The sequence below is a fragment of the Pan paniscus genome, chromosome 22, assembly GCF_029289425.2.
Source record: "Pan paniscus chromosome 22, NHGRI_mPanPan1-v2.0_pri, whole genome shotgun sequence".
NCBI classification, from domain to species: Eukaryota; Metazoa; Chordata; class Mammalia; order Primates; family Hominidae; genus Pan; species Pan paniscus.
In genome coordinates this window covers 37,942,525-37,965,785 of record NC_073271.2, presented here as the reverse complement: position 1 = coordinate 37,965,785, position 23,261 = coordinate 37,942,525, and the positions used below count along the sequence as shown (strand labels likewise).

At 49.0% G+C, this 23,261-nt stretch overlaps 2 protein-coding genes across 11 annotated transcripts in view; both read left to right on the top strand.

Moving 5' to 3' along the window:
* C2CD2 (C2 calcium dependent domain containing 2) overlaps window positions 1–9,890 on the top strand; it is a 68,908-nt gene extending 59,018 nt beyond the window's left edge. The window contains exon 14 of the mRNA XM_014343203.5: window positions 5,682–9,890. Coding sequence (XP_014198689.3) covers window positions 5,682–5,902 — 221 coding nt within the window. The 3' untranslated portion in view covers window positions 5,903–9,890. The remainder of the gene's footprint in view (window positions 1–5,681) is intronic.
* Window positions 9,891–15,649: 5,759 nt separating this feature from the next.
* Window positions 15,650–23,261, top strand: part of PRDM15 (PR/SET domain 15) — an 81,210-nt gene continuing 73,598 nt past the window's right edge. For 3 of the 10 annotated variants that reach the window (XM_055105197.2, XM_034947866.3, XM_034947865.3), the window contains exon 1: window positions 15,650–15,726. The gene's annotated coding sequence lies outside the window, so the exon portion shown is untranslated. Of the gene's footprint in view, window positions 15,727–16,377; window positions 17,681–17,954; window positions 20,287–23,261 lie in introns of those variants that run through there. The other 7 variants (XM_063601418.1, XM_063601417.1, XM_063601412.1 and 4 more) reach the window with 5 other exon arrangements.

Genomic DNA, 23,261 nt, shown 5'->3' with positions numbered 1-23,261 from the left:
GGCTGGAGTTGTTATCCACATCTACACAATGCCTTCCCAGCCGCACCTCAGTGCGTGTTCTGTTGAATCTCCGGGTGCTGCGGCCAGGTTGACACAGCGACACCTCACAGGTGTTGCTCGTGGAGGTGGGCAGACCGGTACATTCCATATGGGGTTACTGCCCAGCAGACAAGAGTGTGCTCCTGTCTCAGCCTCGACCCTCACAACCACCATGGGGCTGCTATTTAGTGTGCACTGGCAAATCTGGGGGCCCTGTTCTCCCTGCATCGTTTACCCCAAAGGTGATAGTGAACAATCTGCTTCCAAGTCGAGACAGGCTTTCCCATTGCTATTGAGAAAGGGAATGGAATGGCCTCTGTCCGCATGTAGACTCTGTCCACATTGATGGCTGACAAGTCACACACTGCCTGAGGTGAGTCTGCATGGCTGGAATCCTCCTCCCCTGCCCCCTGCATGCCTCTCTGGAGACGCAACTCATTCTGGGAATCCCACCCGAGTCCTTGCAGGATTAGGGGGCTTTGCTCCATGAGACCCCACGGGCTTTGATGTATCCACACTCTCCGGAGTCTCCTCCCCAGGGGCCACAGACTTGCCCATTTTTCTAGACACCTGGCTGGCCACTTCTCAGACGCCGTCCTTAGCAGCATGGAAGAGCAGGGCCTGGGAACATGGACTTCAGAGCCAGAAAGCACAATGTCACACACCCGTCCCATTAGTGTGCGACCCCAGACAGCCACCTCTCCAAACCTTAGCTTCCTCATTTGTCCCTACAGAGTCTAGCAAACATAAATAGCTAATTGAGGAATCTGTCTTAAAATCCTATAGGTAGGAAAACAGTGACCAAAAGCAACCCTAAAAATGGTAGGGATCAGGCCTCCTTCCTCAGAGGCGGCTGGGGAATATAATTGAGGGTCCAGTCTACAGAACTGCAAACCTCAGTCCCCACCCGCACATGACCGTGCCCTGTACGAGAAGTTGATGCCATCCCCCTAGAAGTTGTGACAAATTATCAGGTTAGGGGAAAGTGTGCAAGTCACACAAATGATTTCAGGAAGATTTGCACACGGGCACATATGACCATAATCTGGTTTCTGGCATTGATGTTGAACTATGAAATTCAACAAAACAGGCCAGGAGCTGTGGCTCACACCTGTAATCCCAGCACTTTGGGAGGCCGAGGTGGGCGGATCACGAGGTCAGGAGTTCGAGACCAGCCTGACCAATATGGTGAAACCCTGTCTCTACTAAAAATACAAAATTATCGAGGCATGGTGATGTGCACCTGTAATCCCAGCTGCTTGGGAGGCTGAGGCAGAAGAGTCGCTTGAGCCTGGGAGGCGGAGGTTGCAGTGAGCTGAGATAGCACCACTGCACTCCAGCCTGGGCGACAGAGCGAGACTCCGTCTCAAAAAAAAAAAAAAAAGAAATTTAACAAAACAGCAGACATGCTCTGGAGAGCGTGAGTGAAGATGGAAGAACAGAAAATAACCTTGGTACCAGCCCCTCTCGGTAGGGTGTAAGAAGAGGCACAGAGCTCCCTGGGGCAGGGATCTGCCACTGAAAGGAGTTAGTCCCTCAGGGTATGGACAGACAACAGACTGGAGCCCGGAGTGGGGTTAAAACAAACATGCCGTGCAAATCTTTCTTGTCTACCATCTTTTTACATGCAGGCTGCAATCCTTGCTGTTTCATCTTAATATGCCAAGAATTAGAATTTTAGGCAGTTTTTATTTTTATTATTTTATTTTATTTTGAGAGACAGGGTCTTGTTCTGTCACCCAGGCTGGAGTGCAGTGGCAAGATCATAGCTCATTGTAGTCTCGAATTCTTGTGCTCAAGCAAAACACTTACCTCAGCCTCCCAGGTTTAGGCACTTGTAGTACAATTTCACTTGCGTAAATTATCATAACTGCTTGAAAATGTACATATCCCATTTTATTTCTTTTAAAAAAGTTTAATTTTTTTATTTTTTAAAAATAGAGATGGGGTCTTGCTATGTTGCCTAGGCTAGTCTCCAATTCCTGGGCTCAAGGGATTCTCCAAACCTCAGCCTCCCAAAGTGCTGGGATTACAGGCCTGAGCCACCGTGCCTGGCTCCTATTCCTGTTCTAAGGTCTTTTGAACACAGCCGTGCCTTGCCTGTCTCCACACCCACTTCCCTCTTAACCTGGGCACACCGCGCGTCTCTGGCGTGGCACCGGGCCCTGCGGGTGGGCTGTGTCAGCTTCTACCCACACAGCCCTGTGGTCTGCAGGCCCCCAGAGTGAAGTGCGAAGGAGCATGAGCAGCGGCATGCAGGAGAGCAGGTATGGTGCCTGTGTCCTTGGCCCTGGCCTGCTCCTGCGTTGTCGGCTGTGGCCTCCGGGTGCTCTAAGCACTAGTGGCATTTTGGCCAGACCCGGGCTAGCAGTGGACAATCCCAGCTGCATGTTCAAAAGACCTGGGAACTTTTGAAAAATGCTCATGCCCGGTGTCCCTGGACCCCCATCATGCCAGATTCTCCAGGAAGGGCCTGCACGCCTGTTGTCCTTAGAGGCCTGTTGTTTGGAGGGCTCGGGGCTGAGGATGCTGCTCCACTGTCCTCTCCGCCTCCACTCCTCCATGTTGCTGCCTGGGTTCTAAGGACTGAACAGGAAGACATGGTGGACGTTCCTGGATCCTTAAGCCAAATGCGCCCCCTCCCCTCCCAGGGCTGTATCAAAGTACCACAAACTGGGTGTTTGCAACACCAGGAGCCAATTCTTTCCCTGTTCTGGAGGCTGGAAGTCTGAGCTGCTGGTGCTAGCAGGGCCACCCTTTCTGAGGCCCTGTGGGAGAGACTGCACCCACCTCTCCAGCTCCTGACAGCTGCTGACAACCTTTGGTGTTCCTTGGCTTGTAGAATCATCACCCTGTGCTCCGCCTTCATCTTCACGTGGCATCCTTCCTGTGACCCTTCACAATGTCTTCCCCTGTGTGTCTGTCTCTGTGTCTAAATTTCCCCTTTTGATAAGGACAGCAGGCATATTGGATCACGGGCCACCCCAATGATCTAATTTTAAGTTGATGACTTCTGCAAGGACCCCATCTCCAAATAAGGTCACATTCTGTGAAGTACTGGGGATTAGGACTGTAACATATGAATTTGGGTGGGGGTGGGGGAGCCAAGTTCAGCCCATAACATTGTCCCTGCTCATACCTCAGGCCTGGATCCAGACGCCAGGCCAGCTTCAGTGCAGGGACGCCTATGAAATGGACTTTGGAGATGGAGCAGGAGGGAACCTCTCACTGCTGGGGGTTCTGAGTCCTTGGGTCTGTGGTTGACCCCGGGGGGTGGGTTGGTGTTCCCTCCCCTAGGCCTCCATTTCCCCTAGAAGTGAAGGGGGTGACGTTGGAGCAGTCCAGGTGAAGCTGATGGATCCACCCCTTCCTCTCCCCTGTTCCACCTGGGAGCCCTTGTCCATAGGCCCTTCAGGGCCTCCAAGATCAGCCTAAAGCAGAGCTTCAAGGCAGGCGCAGGTGCCTATAGATCAGAAACACCACTGAGGGCCCCCTCATCCCCCAGCCTCAGGTCACCTGGTCAGCTCAGAGCCCCCTGACAGCTGGGGGTTCCTCTGCCTGGGAGCCCCTATCACCATGCCCAGGGCATTTCACCAGCAGGTGCCCTCTGATACACCAGGCAGTTAGCCACATCAGCACCACTGTATCTGCCCTACTGGCCAAACTCCAAAGTCATGTCCAGTTGGGGGTCATTATCCACCTGTCAGAACACACCCTGCTGATGGCTGGTTTTTCACGATGTGCTGCATTTTTCAGGGACGTGAATCACTCCAGGAACTGACACTGATGTCCCACAGGTGTGCCATTAGGCCTGCGGACAACAGGGACATCATTTACCGTTGATACTACTTACCCGCCTTTTTCATTCCTTTTCCAGCAGTCCCTGAAGCCCCTGCACACAGGCTCCTAACTTTAGATCACTGTAAAAAATGTCCAAATGATACGTCATAAAAAGTGATTTGGTTGTGTTGAGAGAGTCAAGTTTTTAAAAAATTATGGCCGCTTTGATCAAATTAAATTCAGTCCATTGCGGCCCTTCATCTTCTCAGTTTCTGTCCTGTAACCTGGGCAGAGCAGATGGGACACAGTAGTTCCTGCTTGAAGTCAGGCTCAGGGGCACATGCTTCTTTCCCCATAGTAGGCTTTGATTATACAAAGATTCATAGGCAGGTCTAGGTCAGGGTTCTCCGACTGCCCTCAGATGCCACAGTTGTTGGTGTGCATTTCATTTAGAAGAGGGAATTGATATTCTTCATGCCCTCCTTCAACCTCCTCAACATGGGTGGCGATTTGCATATGTCATGGCTATTGAAATGTTTATTGGATATGCCTATCACAAAGGGAATAAATTATCACATTAGGTATAAAGCTCCTCTTCATGATGATCAGACCTGTCTTCTTTCAAAGTCATTACCACCTACATGCCAGCGGTAATGAATTTCACAGGCTGGCCTGAAATGCTTACTCCCTCGACCTTGCCAGCCTTGGTTAATAGGATGTTAAACTAATTTGTGAAAAAGCAAATTAGTGGGCTCTTGCACCCACTACATTAGCTTGTACTTGATCTTTAAGGAATCATTGCTGTTGAAATTATTGTTGCTGCTGCTGCTAATTTTTTTCTATTCCATATTCTACTATCTGATGGATATCTATAGCCAGGTAAATATCTGTATATAGAGATCTGTATCTATCTGTAAGCAGATACATCGAACCACACAAAATTGACGTTTTGTAGGCCAAATATGCCCAAGTAACAAACTTCAGATGGCATAGCCTAATATGATAGGATCTGGAATTATTTTTTAATAAAATCTTATTCCCAAAAGAGCAAATATTATTTAACATTCCTAAGAAAGTGAATACCATTGTTCTCAGGGTCTTAATTGGGTTTTATGAGTGTGACCATCCTTTCTGGGACACAGTACTGCTTTGCCACCTACACCCTTCCTAATGAGGGGAAGTGGGTGGCACAGAGGGGACCCAGGTATCCCAACCGAGGCAATAGCTGTCTGCCTCCATTTGGTCTGATAGAAAATCAGGGATATAAGCCAGGTGTGGTGGCTCATGCCTGTAATCCCAGCTCCCAGCACTTTGGGAGGCTGAGGGAGGGGTGGATCACCTGAGGTCAGGAGTTCGAGACCAGCCTGACCAACATGGTGAAACCCTGTCTCTACTAGAAATACAAAAAAATTAGCTAGGCATGCTGGCACACACCTGTAATCCCAGCTGTTTGGGAGGCTGAGGCAGGAGAATCGCTTGAACCTGGAGGTGGAGGTTGCAGTGAGCCAAGATCGCGCCACTGCAGTCCAGCCTGGGCGACAGACAGCAAGACTGTCTCAAAAAAAAAAAGAAAAAAAATTCAGGAATATAAATATCGGCTTTAGAAAGGGATATCAAGTGATAGTTCAGGCTTACTGCTTCTACTGTTATAATCTCGTTTCCTTTTCATCTTGAAAACTCTCGTTTTGTACAAGCCAGATCCCAGTTGTTTTTCTCATGCAGGTAGTGACAGCATATTGAAGTAGTAAACTGGCCCTTCGTTAGAGGCATTCGAGCCTCCTTTTCCCTTTGTCCCATTGGACCAGTCATTCAGCCCCTCATTCCCTGCCCACTTGACCAGCCCCTGTGCTTCCCTCTTCCAGGAGGAATTCTAAGGAAAGGTGCAAAGCTGTTCTTCCGCCGGCGGCATCAACAGAAAGACCCAGGCATGAGTCAGTCACACAATGACCTTGTGTTCCTGGAGCAGCCAGAGGGTTCCCGGAGGAAAGGCATCACCCTCACCAGGATCCTGAACAAGAAGCTGCTCTCCAGGCACAGAAACAAGAACACCATGAATGGTGCCCCCGTGGAGCCCTGCACGTAGGGCCTGAGGTCATCACCTCCAAGCCAGAAGATGTGCACCCGCGTTAACTACCCTCACCAGGACGCAGCCAGTGTGTCCGCCGGATGTCCAGATGCCCCGCTTGTCTTGCTGGGTTTCTTCCAACCATCTCGTCATTTAAAGGGAAAACAAAATCTGAGTCTCCAGCCAGGAGGCTTCTCCCAGAGAGGACGAAAAAGCCCAACTTGCCACCAGATGCTAAATGAGACTTGACAGCTGCAGAGCTTGGGCTGTGCTCATAGCTAAGGGTTAGGGTTCAATATTAGAAGGAGATGAACATTATAAGTGAAATAATATGCTCTAATAGATTGTGGAGGGCAGGTTTGAGGGACTCAGTTTACCTATTCGACACTAACAAGTGTTGTTTTGGGTCCATGCTTGGACCATGTCACAAAAAGGACGTGCCCCCCTGTGCTGTCACTGTGAATGGAAAGGATGGGTCACCTCTCTTCATCTGCTGCTTGGAATAAAAAATGCAGCTGGCCCTGAGTACAGGGAAGTGGAACATAGGCAGGATTTTGGATACATAGAGAAATTTTGATAAGAATGGAGACGCTACGACAGATGTAGGAAGTCATCTACCTTTGATATTAGCCATAGAACTTGAACACTAACTATATCCTATGCATAGTATGCAGAACACTTTTCTAAGTTTACTTTGAGCCTACTTGCAAGTGGAAGATATATATATTCTCACATGGTTTTTACATTTTTCTCTATCGTGTTAAAAGCTCTAATAATGCTAGTGGAGCAGTTGACATCCAGGTTTTTTTTTCCTGCCTGTCATACTTGCTAAACAAGAGCACAGCAGGCCTGTCAGATGAAGTCAGGAGCCATACGTGACCGCTCGTAGAACACAGTAACCAAACACATACATGGATTTTGCCAAATACTGCCAGTAGCCAAAACAAAGTCTTTTTAGGGCAATAGAGGAAATTATTTTGTGTCTCAGGTGTCAGTCTTAGGAATGGAAGTTTAATAACCAATGGGCCAAACTCGCAGGACATTCCTTCTATGAGCGCTTCAGAAGTTTGCTGTGAACAGTCCTCTTGGACACAGGTTGGGGTGCCCTTGTTTGGGTTTGTTTTGGTGGAAAACATGACAAACCTGAATATCCCTAAGTATCATTCCAGTCGCTTTCCTCATCAGTTGCCTTTCTATTTCAGTTCATTCACAGATCTCACTTCTGAATGTGCCACTTCCAGTAGACATGCTGGTCAAAGAGCAGTCATCATTGGGGTGAAGTTTTTGACAGTTTAATATGATTCACTTTTCTCCAAAGACATGTAAAAGGCTGTTATGAAAGCTTGGCTTCTGTCATGGAGATGGAAATGGGCAAGCTTCCTTCCGTAGCCTCTTGTTAATCCTTAAACATTAAATATTTTGGGGGTAATAGAGCCACTGGTGAGTAAAAACCTATATAAAAACCAAAATTATAGGATTTTTTCTTTTTTAGTAAAAACCTGTATAAAAACCAAAATTATAGGATTTTTTCTTTTTTAGTAAAAACCTATATAAAAACCAAAATTATAGGATTTTTTCTTTTTTAGTAAAAACCTATATAAAAACCAAAATTATAGGATTTTTTCTTTTTTAGTAAAAACCTATATAAAAACCAAAATTATAGGATTTTTTTTCTTCTTTTTTAGAGAGAGAGATTAGAAAACGACATTAGGAATTTCACTTTAAAATGCGCATTACAAACTTCTTAGGTGTTCCAGGAATTATCAAGTGACTTTAAAATGACTTTTTCAACCTGCTTTGTTTTTAAAAATTATATTCCAGTTTTAATCATTGTAAAAAAAGCACCTGGAGTTTCAAAATATGTGAATACTACCAAGTTTCTGTCCCCAAAGTCAGGCATCACTGCTAGTCTTTTGGGACAGATGGGACAGATGTTCACTTTAATGTTTTACTTGAAGTTTTACTGCTCTTTGCCATGTGGTAAAAAGAGGCTGAGACATATATAAGAATTCCAAGAGGATATTATGTGTCAGAATTTCAGACACTGATGAGAAGTTTTTAATTGTTCTTTTTTATTTGATTTTGGAATTCAGGTGCACTCTATTCAAGTGCAAGGATATCAGAAGTTTTTTTTTATTTAAAAAAATTTTTTTTCGAGATGGAGTTTCACTCTGTTGCCCAGGCTGGAGTGCAATGGCAGCTTACTGCAACCTCCACCTCCTGGTTCAAGTGATTCTCCTGCCTCAGCCTCCCAAGTAGCTGGGATTACAGGCACGCGCCACCACACCTGGCTAATTTATTTGTATTTAGTAGAAATGGAGTCTCACCATGTTGGTCAGGCTGGTCTCGAACTCCTGACCTCAGGTGATCCACCCACCTTGGCCTCCCAGCGTGCTGGGATTATAGGCATGAGCCACCAGGCTGGCCCCAGGATTTTATATTAAGCCTTCTTGCTCTCAAAAAAAAAAAAAGTTTTTAACTATTCCATTTCCAGATGAATCCCATGAGCGCTGCTTACTGTCGAATACCAAGGTCTAGGGCTCTGCTTCCTGTAGACACGCTCACATTGTCTCCATCCAATGGCCTTTTCTGAAGTTACAGAAAACACCAACATGGGAGGGAGTTTATGAAGCAAAGGCAAAGGAAACACGTCGGCTAGCTTCAGGGTAGCACCGTGAGAAACGGGCTGTATTGATACTGTGAATGTTTGTTTTCCAAGCTGTTTTATGCAGGTTTGTTTTTTCGTGGTGTAGGGTATTTATGACAAAGTAAATGTTGTGAAGGTTAAAGATAAATTAAGATTATCCACCAAATGCTAAAAATACTGATGTGTAAATCACCTTTATCGCCTCACCTCTTCTACAAGCTTTTGTGGCTTGAGGGCTTTTGTTTTTGGCTTTTGTCTGGATGAAAGTTTTGCCCAGTTGTGTTTTAAAAACGATTCCTCATGAACACTAAGATTAATTGTGTCTGTATCTCTGGAACTGGGTGCTCATGTTGGTTTTAATGAGCTTGCAACCCTTCCCCGTTTGCTTTGTTTAAGGAGGTGCCTCTGTTCTTTGTGGAGGAGTGAAATGGAGCTTTAAGTGTGTGTGTGTGTGTTATGTGTGTTTGCACACACGCGTGTGTTATTGTAGCAATAACAAAAAGTAGCCATCTCCTTGTTCCAGCTGAAAACTTGCTGTGAGAGTTTTGACAGAGCACTTTATTTTAGTCAAGTTTCAAGTCTGAGTTCAAAACCAGCCCTGATCCCTTATGACCAACTGCTACTCGACCAGTCGCCACTCAGTGGCCACCTGGTGCCTGTTTAGATTTTTGCTTGGGTTTTACTGGCCACCTCTATAGACGAGAGTTGCAAAGTTGCTTTGAGCAGAGAGGGAAAGATTAATTTACACTGCTGGCCACCGAAGGCAGGTGTTTCCTGGGTAGTAATCTCACAGCTCTTCATCTGGAAACTTCAGAGTACAAATTGGTGGATGGTGGAAGGCAGGACACGTATCTCTGTCCGACGGAAAACAGACCTCGAGGCTGCCAGGCCCTCTCCCCACTGCCCCAAACCGGCCTAGACACGAAGACCAAAGCAGCCTGCACAGGACAAGGCCCCTGCGGAATCCTGCAGAGCAAACTCAGGTTACCTTGGGTCCATGACCGTTTGCATTCGAAACACAATACACTGCCTCATTCTCTCAGTTAGCAGCTGGGCAGCAGCGCACCATTCATCATTTAGGCTTGTGGTTTGTTGTTTACTCTACCAATGTTATGTCGAAACTGCATTGTAAAAAGAGAAGAAAATGGGAGGTTTTCCAGGTCCACGGAAAGGTTTGGCCTGACGCTGGAGTGCGGTGATGAACTTACGTGACAATGATTGTATTCCTCAGTAGCACTTTAAACGCCGAAGACAGCCCTGCAGCAAGCCTGCACACGGGCTTGGGTGGGTTCCTTTGGAGAAGATGTGGCTGGAACACAAACAATCTTTGAAAGAAATAAATGTGCACACAGAACACTACACTGAGTTGTTTTTCCCGAGTCCTGTTCTGTCCTGGAAGTCCCAGGGTCTTCTCTGAGCGCCCCTTTCATCAGGTCATCCTTGGACTTCACTGTCCATTCCCCACCCCGGTGGGTGGCCCGGGTGCATGCAGAGGGGGACAGGTACCTGGCTCAGCCACAGGTGGAACAGCGTCGGCACTTGTCTGGGGCTCACGGTGGTTCTGGGAGGGAGGCGGTCGAGTCGGGTCACAGACGTGTCCTGCGGGCCCCATGCAGGCATCGTGCCTTCTTTCTAGCCATCAGTTCCCGTGGTCTCCCTCAGTCTTCATTCCCCCTGCGGTGCCCAGACAGCAGAGCACGTGGAGAGCTGGTGTCCTGGAGAAAGCTACTGGACAGGCCCAGCCTCCTGTCCCCACACTGCCCACCCCTTCTCTCAGCTGTCCCGCCTGCTCGCTAGACACCGTGTAGACCCTTAGTGGGAGCCCGATGCTTCCCAGCTGGGTTCCAGGTTTTCTGCTCCATTTCCTGGGCACCACAAGGTGGTGATGGCAGTGCCTCTTGTTTGGAGTTAGAAGTGGTTCAGGACCCAGTGATTGAACTGTTGCTTCCTCTGTGTGGCCAGAGGGACCCACTTTGTGCTGATGCTCCAGGAGGAGGCTGGATTGAGTTGCTGGAGGCCAAGCTTGTCCTAATTTACCAACTTTCCTAAGCTGATCACCTCCAGATGAGCACTGTTTGCCAATGCGTCTCCACTGCCCAAATTAATCCAACTCAACCACCCTCGGTCATTCTGGAGTGTGCATCCTCGTGCCCAGCAGTTCACACTCACTCTTCGAATGGTCTAACCCAACTCAAGCCCTGCCTTCCCCACGAAGGAGCTTCTCTGCAGGCTGCGGAATTGGCGTGCTTGCAGCGGCACCGTTCAGGCCTCCGGCTCTCAGGCTTCACTGTCCTGCATTGCTCTCATTTCCTGTATCCCCCGGGGCTTCGTACAGTCACTGCCCACCTAGCAGAGCAAGGACAAAGGTCAGCTGATGACCCTTACGTGAGCACAGACAGCAGCTTTGCTTCCACCCACCTCACCCCCCATCACCCAGGACCTGGTGCTGGGGACTGAGCAGGACACTGGAGGGGATGACCACATGCTGTTTTGACCTTAGCACCCCTACAAAGACAGGGTGATGTGTGTATATGTCAATAAAGTTTATTTTTAAAATGCAGATCACTCACCAAAGGGGGCTAGACACCAGGATGGCTGACATAGCACAGTGATCCCCCTAGAGAGAAAGCTGCCAAGGCCGGGCCCTCCTTCCCAATGATGACCTAGAAACATCAGCTTTCCTCCACTGGCCTTCCCCAGCTCCACAGTGCGACTGTCCACAGTGGAAACTGCGAGTCACACCCTGCTGTAACAGGCATTCAAAACTAGTTGCCTATGTATTTATAGGTCTATATTAATGTCATTGATATTTATAAAGTTGGACGTGCAGGTACGTTGGGCACCTTAATAGGAGGGTTATCAGCTGGTGATCATCATTGCTGTACCAGGTGAAGCATTGGACTAAGCCCAGGGGATGTATTAATTTATAGTCTAGCTTGGTAGCAAGCATAGCTTTTATATAATAGGCCGGGCGCGGTGGCTCACGCCTGTAATTCCAGCACTTTGGGAGGCCAAGGCGGGCGGATCACCTGAGGTCAGGAGTTCAACACCAGTCTGGCCAACACAGTGAAACCCTGTCTCTACCAAAAATACAAAAATTAGCCGGGCGTGGTGGCGCATGCCTGTAATCCCAGCTACTTGGGAGGCTGAGGCAGGAGAATCGCTTGAACCTGGGAGGTGGAGGTTGCAGTGAGCTGAGATCACACACTCCAGCCTGGACAACAGAGTGAGACTCCATCTCAATAAAATAAATAAAGTTAGAGAAAGACTTGAGATCACAACAATAGCTAATAATAATTGCACACTCACTATGTGCCAAGAATTTTTCAAATAGTTTTATATGTAGTGACTCATATACTCTCTGAAACAACTCCATGGGGCATGATCTATTTCAGCTTTACAGGTTAAGAAACTGAGGCACAGAGAGGTTAAGTAACTTGCCCAAGCTGACAGCTGGCTAGACCAGAATTTGAGCACTGGCTGTTTGCCTGGAGAACCTCTGCTCACAGCCGTGAGTCTCTGGCTCTGCCTGTGTCAATTGGAGAGATTAAAGACTATGGTCCTATATGTTTTTTTGTTTTGTTTTGTTTTGAGAAGGAGTCTCGCTCTCGTCATCCAGGCTGGAGTGTAATGGCGTGATCTCGACTCACTGCAACCTCCGCCTCCCAGGTTCAAGTGATTCTCCTGCCTCAGCCTCCCGAGTAGCTGGGATTACAGGCACCTGCCACCACGCCCGGCTAATTTTTGTATTTTTAGTAGAGATGGGGTTTCACCACATTGCCCAGGCTGGTCTCAAACTCCTGACCTCAAATGATCCACCAGCCTTGGCCTCTCAAAGTGCTGGGATTACAGGCGTGAGCCACCGCACCTGGCCAAAAATTTTTAACAATTTTATATGTAAAAAAACTGGTGTAGCGGTGTCAGGCATATGATACATTTCATTTGTTGAGTTAAACAAATGTTTAAAAACCACCAAAGACTAGCATGAGGAAAAGGCTGGTCTCCTTCCCTGGAACCAGGATAAATCACCGAGGAAGTCAGAGGCAGGGCCAAGACTAAAATTCAAGTCACACAACAGCGCTCCATGGAAAATCTACATACTCCTATGATAAAGTTCTACTAGATAGTCCAGATACATCATCCCCTAATTTGTGGGTATGTAAGCAAATGTGAAGCATGTCTCTAACCTGGTCATTCACTGTGCTATAAGGCCCACTGCCAGTGAATAAGGTCAGCAGTTACTCTTCAAGGATATATGGTCTTTTTTGAACTTTAATGCTGCCTGTTTTGGGTGAGAATAACATGAAGTGAGAGTCAATGTTTCATATTTAGTAGGAATTAACTTATTTGCTGATGATCAGACTTCCCTCTTTATGAGAAAAATTAGCCAATTTTTTTTTCTTAAAAGCTGGAGGTGGCTGGAGAGGTGATTGAGGATGTCTATCATGCTTTGCACAGCAGTAGGTTTGTATTTAAATTATAACAAAACCAGAGCCAAGGAGACACGCTAATTGGAAAAGTACTGATCTAAGGCAGGCAGGCGGTCCACAGGGCTGCGGGCATAGCCCTCAGTGATTAATTACATCTTAATCCCATCTAGTATCTTTCAGGAAGAATTAAGTGTTCACAAGGAAATTCACTGATAGCCATGGAAGCTCTTGTCTGTTGTTTTTTAAATTTTCAACTCATTTATTTTTAATTTCAAACCTACGGAATAACCCACATAGCCTTCACCTAGATTCACCAGTTTTGCCACATCTGCTCTCTCTCGGTCTCTGTCACGTTTGCAGATATCACGATATTTCACCCTAAATCCTTCAGAACAATTTGGTGAGAACAATGAATGGCACGGGCTACCATACTTTCAATACAATGATCACCCTTGGGAAATTTAACATTGATCCAATACTATTATCCGGTATCACCGTTCATGTTCAGATTTTCCATTTTCCTGAATAACAACCTTTATAGTTGTTTTTTCTTTCTTTCTGCCCATTTTTCAAAGTTGTATATTGCATTAGTTGTTAATAATGAAAATTTGACACTTTAAAACTTTTTTTTTTCTTTTAACATTTTGGAGATGAATCTGCCTTAAGAGGTATTATTTCTAGATTGTTCTGAAGGATTATAGTGGACACATTGACAATCCTCTTGAAGACGAGATATGACGATTATTGTGTAAGTGAATTCCAGCCGTGGGCTGTATGTAGTAATAGGAGAAATGGCCTGGGGGAGGTTGAAGTCTTTGGTTTACTTTCAGTTATTCGCACTTGCTGTGGACCTGTCACTTTTTTAGTGTAAACAACCTTTTATTCACATATGCCGAGGACTGTTTCATGTCCTGAGGCCCACAGAACCAGTCATCTGGCCATTTTAGAACTGTGAGTGATGTCACTGGAGGTGCGTGTATAGAGGGAATGTCCATTAGCTGTAGTGGTGGTGGTGGGAGTGGGGTTGGGCGGAGACCTGAATACAGAGAAGGTTGTGGAAAACCTGGGAAGTGTTTGAAGATAGAGTACGGAAGGCCTTGGGAACAGGCTTCAGGGACAGGAGGCTGGAGGGAGGCGTGAAGTCCCAGGTGGGGACAAGCAGGGAGACAGTGGACGCCGGGGATGCTCCAGAAAGGTCTGGGGGGCCATGGGATGGCCTACTATAGTGCAACATGGAAGCCACTGTAGAATGCTGGGCCAGGCAGAGAAACCAGCCTTCACAGATCAACACTTGCTTAATCTGTCTCCGGCTGCCCGGCGTTGCAGCCTATGGATGTGCCCAGGTGCATCCAACACTTTCCATGGGATGGCACGTAGTATGTAAGCAAATGTGATGATCACATATGCCATTCATACAAGCGAGTCCGTCTCTGGCATCATTCCTGCATGTGGGTCAAAGGCTATGTGCATTTAGAATTTTTATGGATATCCACAAATATCTGAATGGAAGCTACGCTAATTTATTCTCCTACCCGTAAAGGAGCTTGTTTCTCTAGTTTCTTCAAAATTATGCTATTAAAACTTTCTTTTGTTTGTTTTTGTTTGAGACAGGGTCTCACTCTGTTGCCCAGGCTGGAGTGCAGTGACACGATCACAGCTCACTGCAGCCTCAAACTGTGGGACTCAAGTGACCCTCCTGCCTCAGCCTCCTGAGTAGCTGAGACTACGGGCACGCGCCACCGAGCCCAGCTAAGTTTTTTAGAGACAAGGTCTGGCTATGTTGTCCAGGCTGTATTAAACGTTTTAAAAAATCTTTGCTCATCTAATAAAAATGATCTCACTGCGACTTTTTTTCTCTTATTACAGCGTAGTTGAATAGCTTCTCATATGCTTAAGAACCACTGAGTTTCCTACGAACTGTCCATCCATACACTTTGCTCATTTTTCTATATACATATATATTTTTATTGGTTCACAAGAGTTTCACATACATGAGGGAAACGAGCCCTTTTGTGGCATCAATTTAAAATCATTTTCCCCGGTTCATCACTTCTCTTTATGAATGTAGGTTTTTGCCAGGCAGCAATGAACAAGACAGTCGGCCTCTCTGAATATGGGCGGCCAGGACTAAGGTGAAAAGTCTGTCCCTTCTCCGTCTCACGTTTTGTGATGGCACACACACTTGGCGGAGGGGGTCAAGAGAGGCCACACAGGCCCCCGGGGAAGAATGGAGAGCCAGGTCCGCGGCTGGCCCGGTGCTCACCCGTAGCGTGGCGGAGCCCGCCAGGCCAGACTCCCCTCGCGGGCACAGGGCTCGTGTCCCAGGGCCCCGCCGGCCAAATCCAGAGGTCACCGTGAGTGGGGGCAAGTCCCAGGCCTGTTCTAGAGAAAAACTCGACCCACCCACCGCCACCACTCCCCAACTCCGCAAGAAACGCGTCCGAGGAGAGGTGGAGAGGGAGCTGCCCGCGCGCGTGGGCGGCAGGGCCGTGCCACGTGGGAGGGGGGCCGCGCGCGGAATTCCCTCCGGCCAGACCCGCCCCGCGCGCGCCCGCTGCCCCGTCCACGCCGCCCGCGCCCCGCAGTCCCACCCGCAGGACCCCCGGCCGCGCCAGGGTCTCGCCTGCGCCCCCCGCGCCCGCCCGCGGACTACAAGTCCCGCCATGCCCCGCCGCCGCCCCCCGGCTTCCGGTGCTGCGCAGTTTCCGGAGCGGATCGCAACCCGGAGTCCGGATCCGATCCCGCTCTGCACATTCCAAAGGCAGGTAAAGCTCCGGGCCCTGCGCCCGCCGCCCGCCCCGGCGTGCGCCCCGCCGGCCCCGGACCGCACCCGCTGCCCCCGCGAGCCCCGGCGCGCCCTGGGCCCGCTGCCCCCCGCCCCCCGCGCCCGGCAGCCGCGCGCCGCCCCGGTCCAGCCGCCATGCCGACTGTTCTTTGTTACATTCGCCGGCTGCGGGCACCGTTGGCGATCGGAGTCAAAACCCGGCTGGATTTCCCGGAGCCGCTCCGGGATCGCCCTGCGCGCCGCCCGCCCGCCGGGTCCCGCCGCCGCGGGCGCTCCTGGCCGGGCTCCGCGCCCCCGTCCCCTGCCTCGCGCCCCCCGCCCGCCCGCGGCCAGGCCCAGCGCGGGACCGCGGGGCTGCCGGGCCGCGCTCGCCCGTGGGCGCGGCGCAGGGTCTTCGCCGCCCCCGGCCCGCGGCCCCGCGGCCCCCGCCGCCGGGCGGCGTCGTCGCCGAGGCCCCAGGGGATGTCGTTATCCCCCGCCCTCGGGTACAGCCCATGCGCGTCGCACGGGAGGGTCCCTGGACCCCCAACCCCGCGTTTAGAGAAGCTGAGTCCTGGGGATGGGGTCTCCCAGACCCCCTGCGCCTTATTTTCGTAAAGCCTTTTGGTGGCAGAGAGAAGGTAGCGAGGTGGATGGACAGGTGACGCGTGCCTACCCGGGGTGGGTGGCCGTTCGGGGACGGGGCGTGCCCGGCCGCTCAGGTGAGGCCCGCCTCGCGCGGACAGGTGGGGACGGGGGGCCACGCGCAGCGTCCTGCTAGAGGGGAGGTGTTCACGCAGGGGTTAGCCTTGAGAAAATAGAAATGAAAACTCATGGAAATAAACACTCCTATCTGGTGGTTAGAGTTATCACCCATTTACCTTTCTTAACCCCCTAATGTAGTGGATGGTTTTTTCCCCCACAAATGCTCAGAAATTGCCCCTCACCCCCAAGTCCCCAAAGGGAGTTTAAAACGGTAGAAACAAGTGTGTGATCAGAGACACGTGGACCTGTGTGTGTATTTAAAGCTACCAACACTCGTTTTAAAAAAACCACATTGGCTTAAGCCAGACTCAAGTGAATTTGGAGAACTTAGCTTGGTTCCTGAAGGGTGACATGTGAAGGAGCCACTGGCTTTGTGATGTACCTTAAAAGGTAGCAGTGACAGTTCTCCTTGGAGAATGCAATGATGTCAACACTCGATAAGGGTGGTGATCCCACCCCGGTGCACACACCACTACCGTATTTTGTTTCAAGCTCGGACATTTTCACGTGTTCCACGTTTTCACTGCTTCACTCCTTCCCCAGATTTCCTGACATCGCTGCCTCACGGTGAACGATTAAGAAATAGTAGCTCTATAATTTAGATTTTCAAGAGTAAAAACACCATTTTTTTTATAGTTTGTTTTTCTTCTATCTGTGATTCATACTTTTTGCCGCAAAGTAGCCAGCAAAGAACAAACTAAATGTTCCATTTTGGAAGCAGGCGGGACGGTTATTTCTCCAGAAGACAAATAAATAAATTTAAAAATCAACTGTAGTTGGAAGGCTGCTAGCTTGTCTTAGAATAATTATATCTGACAAAGAACTCTTTTCACTTAGGATGTGGCTCTCATATCATTTTCGATGTCATTATCTGTACAGAAGGCCAGGAAAGAACAGTCCTGCCATTTTGCAGATTGAAGGGAGATTTAAGGCAACTGTGTCTTCCACCCGTGCGCTCAGAGGTTGGGATGGTGAGCGGTGACTTAAATGATTTTTCAGACTCCGTTCCTCATTTGCAAAGTGTGGATGGCCCTGCTCAGCTCCCCTCACAGTGCTGGTGTGGGCAGATATTCATTCATTCGGCCATTCATGCATTCTTTCCACCAATGTTTACTGAACACCTGTTACGTGCCCCACGCTGTAGTGAATGGAGAGAGGGCTGCACCTGGTGGACCTAATGTTCTGGGCAGGTGAGTGGAGGTGGTGTAGACAGAAAATCATAAAACTCTCAGGTAAGACGATGGGAAGAGCATGGAGAAAGGAAGGAGGGCAGGCAGGTGGCGGGCAGGGGATGGGGCACTTGGGGGCTGGGACTAGAAGGGGCTGTCTGAGGAGGGGCCACAGTGGAGACCAGTGCTGTGAGGGAGCCTCTGGTGGAGGTGGGTGCGGTGGTGCCTGTCCCCACCAGGCAGATGGTGGCAAATGCAAAGGCCCTGGGGTGGGATGAGCCCAGGATGGGACAGGCCAGTGTGGTCGTGGAGGTGGGGCAGCAGGGGCCATGCACCAGGCAGAGATTTTATTCTGACTGCCTTGTGCATGCCATTGAGGGGCTTTGAGCAGTGGCGGGGCAGAGTCTGCATCTTTTGGCTGTGTGTGGGGAATGGAGCTGGCATCACTGGAATCCAGGCCCTGCATGATTCCACTCCACAGAACTCGGAGGCAGAAGGGGAGATGGGGCAGGACAGAGCCTAGTTCCAGAGCCAGGCAGGCCTGCTGCTGGTTTGGTTGGAAATGCATGGTGGGTGACTGGAGCTACTATTTACTGAGGTGCAGGTGACCTGAGGCATTCAGGGGCCCTGTAGAGCAGACATCTTCAAACTCTCCCTCAGAGTGGGAGAAGACCCTGCCCCGGGGCCACGTCCGCTCCTCAAAAGGCTCCTCCTAAGGAAAGGTCCCTCCTCTTGCAGTCATGGCCCTGGGGTGTGGAAACTGCGGGGTCCCAGCAGATGTAAGGGTGTTAGGGAGTGGCTCCCCCGTGGGCCACAGGTCTGCAGCAGCTGCGGGAGCCTCTACACCAGCGGTGTTCATGGTGATCGTTGATGACAAGTTGATCTTTGATGAATTCAGGCTCAGAACTCAAGAGGATGTGGCATTGGGGGACTCTGCTGTGACCAAGCCCCTTCTGCTCCCGTCTCCTTATTTCTGGAACCAGCTTCTCTGTGCTCGCATTTCTAGAAAGAGGAATAGGGACAGAGGCGAGCATTTGTCCATGCTATGTGAACTGATTAGGGGAAAAAAGCCCTTTCTCTTCTATTAAATGCAGCTTTTATATCAGATGATGATTTATCAAAGTGGAGACTATTTCTGTTTTGATCAGTGGTGTTCCAATTGTAGTCACACCATGAAAAGGAGATATGGTTCAATGGTGGACCGCATATACGATGCTGGTCCTGTAAGATGATAGTACCGCATTTTTTACGTTACCTTTTCTATGTTTAGATAAGCAAATACTTACTATTGTGTTACAGGTACCTACAGTATTCTGTTAGTTAAGTGCTGTACAGGTTTGTAGCCTAGGAGTCATAGGCTGGGCCGTATAGCCTAGGCGTGTAGTAGGCTATACCATCTAGGGTTGTGTATGTACACTCTATCATGTTTGCACAACTACAAAATCCCATAGCAATGCATTTCTCAGAATCCTGTCATGAAGCTACACACAAGTGTACTGCGGTGATGATTCGGGAGACGTTAGCACAGCCCTATGGTTGTAGGAAATCAAGACGAATTCAATTTATATGCATGTTTGTGTTGCAAAAAGTTACAGTAGGGTGAATCAATAGAGTGATTTCAAGCATGAATATATAACGTTGGGTTTACATTTTGTAGTAACAGAAATAGGAGTTCCTAGAGGAAGAAGTGTATACTTTCTGGCCTTAAGAAGAGCTTGTTCGTGTGCGTTGTAAATAGATGGCCATGGCTGTCACGTCACCGTGCCTAGATTCTAATAGATATATTTACAAGAGTGACATGGCAGTTTTATTTTAACTCAGTATTTACAGTACGCTGGAAGTGATGTCCCTTGCAGCTGTTTAAAACAGGGATGAACAGTTTATACTGTCAGCTGAGATGCAGAGAGTAGCGTTTTAGGAAATATTTTCACGGGGATACTGGCAAAACTCAAAGAGCCTGGCTGCTCCTGGTTCCAGGCATCAGGTGGAGCTGCCGTCCGGGGCCTGGCAGGGCGAGGGCCCGCCAGGATGCCGGCTTGGGAGTTGGGGGTGGCAGGTAAGTGCTGCATGTAGAGGGACGGAGGTCTAGGTAGCCAGCTTGGGGTGGAGGCTCTGGAGGGGAGGTGCAGACAGCAAAGGGGCTTAGGAGGGAGCACGCGGTGAGAGGGACCCTCCAGGGCAGAAGGGATTTCCAGAGGAGGCAGTAAGGATGGCTTCGGGTGGAGAGGACCTGGGATTGGGCAGGGACCCTGCTGAAGCCACTCGTCCTACATGAATCCTACTCAGAGCAGGAGAAGCCAAGATCAGCGATCCTCCCGTCTTGGCCCCCCAAAGTGCTGGGATGACAGGTGTCAGCCTGTCCTGGAGTCCTCCAAGCCCGTGGGGTCTGATGAGCACAGACGGCTCAGCTCTTCCATGCTTCCATACCCTTACATAAAACTGGAGCTCGGCTTTCTCAGAGAGGATGGTTTTATTTGCCTGAGATGCACCATCTGTTACTGGCTCCGTTTGACCGATCTCCTTGTTCATCGTGGTCCAGGTCTGCACCTGACAGCTCTGAGTGCTGACCTACTGCAGGCGCCATCAGTAAACCTTGACTAAGTGATGCGGCTCACGGCAAACTCATTGTGAGTTCAGGGTCCTTAATTCTTGATGTGGGTGGGGCCTGCAGGATGCAAATGCGGTTGGACTTTAACTGTCCACTCACTGGACCAGAGTCTGCTTTTGAGAAGGGGTGTTTCAGGTGTCTCGTAACCCTCTGGCCTCTGGCCTTTTGTAAGTTTAAAAAAAAAAAAAAAAAAAAAAATATATATATATATATATATATATATATGCATGCTGCTTAGTTATAGTAGGTTTGTCTTTTATTGTGACCAAAACATAAATGTTATTTTAGCACCACGTTAGGCAAGAGGTCAACAGGGTCCTTGTTCTGAGCAGGCCGCCTCAACTCTGACTGTTAGCTGGTCCTGTCATCTGGAGTCCTCGTGTCTCCCTGGGTCCCTATCCCCCAGCACATCTGACCTCCAGGCTTTGCTCTCTGCCTATTCTCATTCTGTCTGCTTTTTAAAATACGCTAACCCAGCACTCACAGCCTCTCCACCATCCAAGCCCTCTAGGGTCGCACAAGCCTCATCATTAAGTAGGAATCAGTCCTCCCACCCTTTTTTTTTTTTAATTAAGCAAACACAGGACAGCCAGTTAGAGCAGCCGTCAGTGTGGTAGAGTCTACACTACCTCAGTTTGCTTTTTTTTTTTTTCCGAGACAGAGTCTTGCTTCGTCACCTAGGCTGGAGGGCAGTGGTGCGATCTCCATCTCGTCTCACTGCAACCTCGGCTCACTGCAACCTCTACCTCCTGGGTTCAAGCAATCTTCCCACCACAGCCTCCCGAGTAGCTACGACTGCAGGCATGTGCCACCATGCCTGGCTAATTTTTGTGTTTTCCGTAGAGATGGGGTTTCTCCGTGTTACTCAAGGTGGTCTCAAAATTCCTGGGCTTCAGCAATCCTCCCACCTTGGCCCCCCGAAGTGCTGGGATGACAGGTATAAGCCACCGCGCCCAGCAGAGTTTCCATTTTTAAGATGGTAGAGGGCACACCTTTCTCTCCCTCTTAAAGAACCAGATGTGAAAATGAGAAATATAGATGTCATCTTTGATGAAACTAAGAGGTTCAGAAAGTGAGAACGCAGAAGAAATCATAAACAGTACAAGAAAACAGTAGGGCTGAAGGGCATGGTTGAAGGCCCAGTCAGTGCACAGCATCAAAGCAGGTCACAGAATTTCAGGTCACGGGAGCTGTAACAAAAATTCCGAAAGATTCTGGAGGTAGAGAGCTGCACAGAGGAGATTTGCTGGCAGGAAAGATACCAGATGCATCAGTCACGACGCTGGAAGCTGACGGACCATGGAGTCCTTCCTTGGACATTGGGCGTTCGGAGTGAAAGTGACCAGTGGCCGTGTACTCAGGCAGCCTAACTGAGGTGTGAGGGTAGAATAAGGACATTCACAGACATGACAAATCCCCCCACAAGATATACCCCCATGCGCCCTCCTACGGAAACTACAGGAAAATGTGCTTTCCAGATCCGGGGAGTAGACCAAGGAAAGGGGAGCAATGAGGCTCAGGAAACAGCTTCACATGCAGGAGAAGGAACCAGGCGCCCCCAGGGTGATGTGGAAGGGGAGGCCCAGGATGCAGCTGGTGTCAGACCTTGAGGGCATGGGACAAGGAGGGGAGGTGCTAGGAAACACAGTGGAACCCCTGGTCCATCTTGTTGGTCTGACCTGGTGAAAAACTGTAAGGAGACGCAATCGCAGGGTGCGGGAAGTTATAGCCATGGGTGTCTTTCCCTCCTACCACCACCAGCAACAGAACCCGTGCACGTGCAGCACACAAAACCTGCACACAGGCAGCAAAAACAAGCCACATGCACGTGAAGCCACCTAGCACAGTTCTATAAACTGGCTATAAACCCCTTTCTCTCTCATCTTATTTCTCACTAAATACAGTGCTTTCTTCCAGCCGAATCCAGTGGTTCCATGTGCCCAGGAGTGTGCATTTTGTGCTCTCTTTGGCCCTCACCGTCCCCCGACCTCCTGCACCACCGCCTCTGCCCCGCACAATGGTAGCAAACAAAATGTGTGCTCAGCATGTTGAATGTTTCCGACACAAAGAGATGATACATGTTTGAGATGATGGATACGCTTATTCCCCTGATCTGATTACTATCCATTAGAAGCATCAGTTTGTACCCCATAAATAGGTACAATTGATTATGTGTCAAAAGTATAAAAAATAAGGCCTAAGCAAATATAACAAATCAATTAAAGTTATTGATAATGAAGTTGTTTAAGTTCATTATTTCTTTTGAAGAAAAAAATGTATTAATAATGAACTTGTTAGGGCAGCCAATATTTTCAGAGTCATAATATATACATCGATTTAACTATAATCATACTGGGAAATGAGGGGAGGGGAAGAGAATGTAAGAAAGCTAGCCCTTCATCTGCCATAAGAAGTAAAAATGCAAGATCCAAGTTTGAGAAATGAGGGATCTCAGAGAAGCATGTTATTTTGAGGTGTAGAATCAGATACAGCAGAAAGAGGCTTGAATGGCCGCCCTGGGGAATGGGATAGCAAATGGGGAAGGGGAAAGGGGCACTTTTTGTTTTTTAAAGCTGTTTATATAGATACCATTTGGATGAAACCAAGAGGTTCAGAAAGTGACAAAAGAGAAGAAATCATAAAAGAAATACTCTTAAGAAAACCTTATGCTATTTCTAGCTATATAATAGCTATTTGCTTTATTTTAGAGAAGACAAAAAGAAAGACTTGGAAATAAAAGGGCCCGATGTTCCATTGTATCCTGGGGCCTTCCTTGCAGATGGGCGGGGCTGGGCCAAGGAGGGTTCTAGTCATGTCACGTAGGTGTGCGCAGGCGGAGGCCAGCATGCTGCAGGAGAGACTGTACTCGGCAGGGCTGGTCAGAGCACCCCTGTGTCTGCACGTCCTGAGCCTGGGTGCTGGAGAGGTGATGAAATGCAGCAGGTCTGGAGGAGCAGCAACCATCCAGGAAGGAGGCTGCTGATTGGCTGTCAG